This window comes from Limulus polyphemus, unplaced genomic scaffold (assembly GCF_000517525.1).
Source record: "Limulus polyphemus unplaced genomic scaffold, Limulus_polyphemus-2.1.2 Scaffold5808, whole genome shotgun sequence".
Taxonomy (NCBI): domain Eukaryota; kingdom Metazoa; phylum Arthropoda; class Merostomata; order Xiphosura; family Limulidae; genus Limulus; species Limulus polyphemus.
The window spans coordinates 50,086-56,542 of record NW_013671418.1 but is presented as its reverse complement, the minus strand read 5'-3'; the positions used below and the strand labels follow the sequence as shown (position 1 = coordinate 56,542).

General features: G+C 30.1%; 1 protein-coding gene across 1 annotated transcript in view; it reads right to left on the bottom strand.

The window, feature by feature from the left end:
• The window catches only part of LOC106473010 (zinc finger MIZ domain-containing protein 1-like), a 32,993-nt gene that overhangs the window by 3,555 nt on the left and 22,981 nt on the right, over window positions 1-6,457 (bottom strand). The window contains exons 7-11 of the mRNA XM_022401518.1: window positions 5,098-5,245; window positions 3,669-4,015; window positions 3,243-3,503; window positions 2,165-2,232; window positions 980-1,125 (exon numbers count right to left, since the gene is read on the bottom strand). Of these exons, the coding sequence (XP_022257226.1) occupies window positions 980-1,125; window positions 2,165-2,232; window positions 3,243-3,503; window positions 3,669-4,015; window positions 5,098-5,245 (970 nt within the window). The remainder of the gene's footprint in view (window positions 1-979; window positions 1,126-2,164; window positions 2,233-3,242; window positions 3,504-3,668; window positions 4,016-5,097; window positions 5,246-6,457) is intronic.

The following is a 6,457-nucleotide window of genomic DNA, read 5'->3' as shown; positions in this document are numbered from 1 at the left end:
AGTCGCACAATGAACATACTTATTAACCTTTAGTGAAATAACTTTAAACACAAAGGAAGCATAATACAGTCACACAATGAACATACTTATTAACCTTTAGTGAAATAACTTTAAACACAAAGGAAGCATAATACAGTCACACAATGAACATACTTATTAACCTTTAGTGAAATAACTTTAAACACAAAGGAAGCACAATACAGTCACACAATGAACATACTTATTAACCTTTAAACACAAAGGAAGCATAATACAGTCACACAATGAACATACTTATTAACCTTTAGTTAAATAACTTTAAACACAAAGGAAGCATAATACAGTCACACAATGAACATACTTATTAACCTTTAAACACAAAGGAAGCACAATACAGTCACACAATGAACATACTTATTAACCTTTAAACACAAAGGAAGCATAATACAGTCACACAATGAACATACTTATTAACCTTTAGTTAAATAACTTTAAACACAAAGGAAGCATAATACAGTCACACAATGAACATACTTATTAACCTTTAATTTTGTTTCATACAACAAATTACAAAGTAAAGCAAAAAAGAAAACAAGGAGCCTAATAAAATATTTAAATTTTGAGATCTAATTTTCTCGTTATATCTACTGAAAATATGTCTAAGACAAAAGAAAACTCTAGATGTTCGTTTCCTTCCTTAAATATTACAAATATTTTAAAGTTGAGTATGACATAAATATTAACAAACAGTAACATCAGAAATGGAATTTAAAAAAATTTCAAATGCCTATAATCTTTATCATTCCTAAAACATAAATTGTTTAAAGTTATTAATAAAAATACCTCTGACTAAATTTAATAATAAATCAGTATCTTTCTTTCTATAATTTACGATTTTGAGACACAAAATACAATAAGAAAATATTATCACATTTTACAACTAATTAACCTCCAACTTTGTTTCTCTATAAGGCTATATTTTTACTTTATAAAGTTCTACCTTGTTCATGCTCTAGTTTGGGAGAAATAGGCTTCCAACAAGCATTAGCACTCATTGTCACCTCATCCACCTCGGAATTACTGAGGTTCGTCAAGATGGCCCAAACATACTGGTCAACTTCTAGGCCTTCCAGGTAAGCTGTTTTACTGTAATGTTTTTTTTTTAGAAACTTGTTAAAAAGAGGGAAACAATTATATTTCTAATAACAAAAATAATAGTTGTAGTTAGTATAAGTTCAAAATGCATTGTATTTATTATCACACTTTGTTTTCAAACGTTTTTGAGCTCAAATACAAAGGGTGCACTAAATGAGGGAACGGTATTTTTCCAATAGTTTTCAGATAATCTCAACACATATTATATTTTGACATAATCATCATTTGTTGCTCTCGGAAAACCAGAACTGCATAGTTTATATGCTGTTATTTATTAATAATGATTTTAAAAATATATAATCGAGCAAAACTTCTTTGATTTTGAGAAGTTTTTTAAGCTGAGCTGTAAGATGATTTTAATATCCTACGCTACAATACATTCACAGTGAACATCCAATCGTAATCACTCTCCTAAGATTTATGTACAGAACATTATCTAAAAACATGCATACATAAATTACACAAGTTCAGTCTTTGTTTGTTCATTAAATAATATGGTTAATTAATTAGCAATCACTAATCAGCACAACAATACAACACTCACTACACAAAGGTCTATCAGCTGGTCGAATTCCTTTGCACACTATATATGGGCATATTGATTTTTTATAGTATGTGAGGTCAAAATATTTACTGTGCACTATATGCGGGGGTCAAACTATATTTATGGTAATCATGATTTTAAGCTTTTCATCATACAGATATTTCTTCTTCCAAGTAATAATAATTATTTCAGAATTTCTGGGTTGTAATAACAAAATTATATGTAGGGTATTTATTTTATATTTCCCATCAATGGCCTTTCCATTCCATCAAATCAGAAGAGAGAAATGTATACATGGTTCAAAGATGGAAAATCAGTTTAAAATTTAATTTTATAATCATAATATGTGTTGGAGTAAAAGAATAAGAAAAGTGATTGTTTGTATTCTTTCCTCGATATGAATGTATTTTAGTTGAACAAAAACATCTGAAGTGGCCAAAAATATTCTTAAAAATACTTTGTCAATTAAACTATATATTTTCTCACTTGCAAATTGGACATCTCCAAGCTCCTTTTTCACAGTTCATTTGGAGGTAGGATTCCAGATCGAAACACTAGAATATTAAATACATATCATACAAAAGGCAATATTAAAACGACACAAATAAATCTATTAAACAATGTGAACACAATTAATAAAACACAATATAAAAGCTTTCAAAACAACAACAACACCGTACTGATCCTACTTTTCAGTCTCTGGCATGCTGATTATATCACTTAATAAACACACACATATCTATAAACTAATAAAGTTAGAAGCTTTATAGAAAGCTGTATTAATCCAGTGATTAATACATTTATAGATGTTGGCTGAAAATGAACTTTTTATGTTGCAAAAGAGCTTCCATTATTGAAATAAAACTTAATCTCGTGTTTCTTACACACTAAAGTAGACTTTCACATTTGTATACTTTCAACTTGATTCTTCACACTCACCTTTCATGTGATGCATGTTTTAGAAAAACGATTATTGTATCTTTCAGAGCCATAACGTCTTGCAGAAAAATAATTGTACAGTCAAAATTCAATTGTGTCTCAATGTGTAGCTCACAGTAATATCTCTTTAATTAAGAAATAAAGCATTATATATATATATATACACATTTGGTATATATTAGGACATATTAGGGATGAAGAGTGTTTTAGAGTCTTTTCTTACCTGTATGTGTTTAGAGTCTTGACCTCTATCAGGCAACACAACCCTCTTGGAAGGTAATAGGACACTTTAGGTATGAAGAGTGTTTTAGAGTCTTTTCTTACCTGTATGTGTTTAGAGTCTTGACCTCTATCACGCAATGAAACCCTCTTGGAAGGTAATAGGACACTTTAGGTATGAAGAGTGTTTTAGAGTCTTTTCTTACCTGTATGTGTTTAGAGTCTTGACCTCTATCAGGCAATGAAACCCTCTTGAAGGTAATAGGACATATTAGGGATGAAGAGTGTTTTAGAGTCTTTTCTTACCTGTATGTGTTTAAAGTCTTGACCTCTATCAGGCAACACAACCCTCTTGAAGGTAATAGGACATATTAGGGATGAAGAGTGTTTTAGAGTCTTTTCTTACCTGTATGTGTTTACAGTCTTGACCTCTAGCAGGCAATGAAACCCTCTTGAAGGTAATAGGACACTTTAGGGACACTTTCATTGCTGTCTGCTCTACACCATCTTCACAGTTCATTGCATTATTTGTTGCTGCTATACTGTTAAAGTTTCTTTTAATTTTGGAAATGCAATGTTCTGCAGGAAGAAGCCTGTTTCGTAAAAGTCCTTGAAGAACTGACCGAACTGTAGGTCGATGGACGAGGTGTAACAAAAACAGGTGAGACTGAAAGAAAGTAAACAATAAATTATTTAAAAAAAAGTGCAAATTCCCCAAAAAATTGAAACATTTTTTTTATCTGTAAAAACAACTTCAGTTCACTCTATCTTTATAAAATGTTAAATGTGTTTTTGATAAGAGGTAAAAATTCTCAACTACATTACTACTTACACAACAACAGGCTGTCACAGTAATCTGTATCGTGTTGCGACCTGGCTGACATACTTCTTTGAGGTATAAAGGTTTATGTGAAGTCTTGTTCTCTCCTCTATCGATAGGTACTGGAGTCGCATTCACGGACACTTGAACCGATGCTGGCCAGTTGGTGTTCATTTGTCTGTCTTCATGATGAAAACACTTTAACTGCAGCTCCAGGTCAGACCTCCACATCAGGGTTTGGTAGACTGATGGTTTCAGTTGGAAGAAATGGTTACTCACAGCTAGGTTGTGTTCCAGCCTGAAGGGGGGCAGGATGATTCCATCCCTGACAGGAAATGTTAACCTCAATTCGTCGTCTTCTGCAATGACAAAAATCCAAACCAGAACTTTGACTTTTTGTTGTAAGTAACACAAAGTTTGGAAATCTAGGGGTAAACTTAGATATTAGATCTCAGATAAAACACTATCTCATGTGGTCAAAATAAACTTACAACCTATAAGCAAGCTCCAGGTAGCCTTTTGAAAACTATAAGTAAGCTCCAGGTAGCTACATGAAAACTATGAATAAGCTTCAGGTAACCAGTTGAAAACTAAGAATAAGCTCCAGGTAGACACTTGAAAATTACAAATAAGCTCCATGTAGACACTTGAAAACTACAAATAAGCTCTAGGTAGTTACTTGAAAACTACAAATAAGCTCCATGTAGCCACATAAAAACCAAGAATAAGCTCCAGGTAACCATTTGGAAACTAAGAATAAGCTCCATGTAGACACTTGAAAACTAAGAATAAGCTCTATGTAGACACTTGAAAACTACAAATAAGCTCTAGGTAGTTACTTGAAAACTACAAATAAGCTCCATGTAGCCACATAAAAACTATGAATAAGCTCCAGGTAGCCACATGAAAACTAAGAATAAGCTCTATGAAGCCACTTGAAAACTAAGAAAAAGCTCCATGTAGCCACATGAAAACTATAAATAAGCTCCATGTAGCCACATAAAAACTAAGAATAAGCTCCATGTAGCCACATGAAAAATACGAATAAGCTTCAGGTAGCAACTTCAAAACTAAGAATCAGTTCTATGCTGCCACATGAAAATTTTGAATAAGCTACAATGTCTCATGTGATCTTTGTCCATAAAACAATTACATTTCTAGGCTGTTAGAAAGAAACAAACACTTGACACTGAATGCATAAACGTACTGTGAATTCAAAGCAAAGCTTGAACTAAGAAGCATACAGACTTTTCCCTCATTTCTACCTTCAACAATTAGCTCTATTATTTATAAACAGGAACATTTAATCTCTTTAAATGCTTTGCCCAAGTTCTTTTCTAAAGATGAATTATAATATTAATAATTATTTTATGTCTGAGGCTACAATTTTATTTAATATTTTAAGAATATTTACTGTACAGGAGTAGGTATTTTAACTTACTTGTTTGAGGTATAGGTGGCTTTATGTCTGGATAAGAGGGTTTTACATCCCCTGGATTTCCTGATATGTATGGAGGCATACTAGATGCTGGGGTTAAAGGAGGTGTTGGGTTTCCAGGGATAGGTGAATGCTGGTAACTCGTACTTCTCTGAAATTTCAAATAAAGAAATTATATAAAAAAACCATAGCCTTCACAGCCACTCTACAAGCTAGAGAACAGAATTACAAAAACATAAATCATTTTTATTATTACATGAAGAATGAAGTAATATAAATATGAATATATAAAAAACCATGGCCTTCACAGCCACTCTACTAGCTAGAGAACAGAATTACAAAAACATAAATCATTTTTATTATCACATGAAGAATGAAGTAATATACTTGTAAATATGAAAATCTGGACATTTGGTGATTCTAGAAATAGATATTTAAATACAAGCTATAAAACAATTATATAAAAAAGTTTAAAATGAAGTTGTAATCTATATATTTTTTGAAATTACCAACATAAAAACATTAAAGTGATGAATTATTTGGATCTTGTTTGTGCGATCTCCCAAACATCCTACCCAACTCTGATGACAGCACATTACCAAAGTAAAGAATGAAGCTGAAATATATATTAACTAAACTACACTAATAAATCCATATTAACTAAATTACACTAATAAACATATATTAACTAAATTACAGTAATAAATACATATTAACTAAATTACAGTAATAAATACATATTAACTAAATTACACTAATAAATATATATTAACTAAATTACACTAATAAATACATATTAACTAAATTACAGTAATAAATACATATTAACTAAATTACATTAATGAATATATATTAACTAAATTACACTAATAAATACATATTAACTAAATTACATTAATAAATACATATTAACTAAATTACATTAATAAATACATATTAACTAAATTACAATAATAAATATATATTAACTAAATTACATTAATAAATATATATTAACTAAATTACAGTAATAAATATATATATTAACTAAATTACATTAATAAATACATATTAACTAAATTACAATAATAAATATATATTAACTAAATTACATTAATAAATATATATTAACTAAATTACAGTAATAAATATATATATTAACTAAATTACAGTAATAAATTACTGACATATATTTTCAAAAAGTTTGTTTGTTTTAGAGCAAAGCCACAGAGGTATCCAACCCCGAATTTTAGTGTCAAAGTCCATAAACTTACCACTGTCTAACCATGGAACTTTTGGAAAAGGACTATGAAAGTATACACACACATATATACACCTGGAAAAAAGTTAAGCACCCCCAAATATTTTTCAGGATTGCTTATTG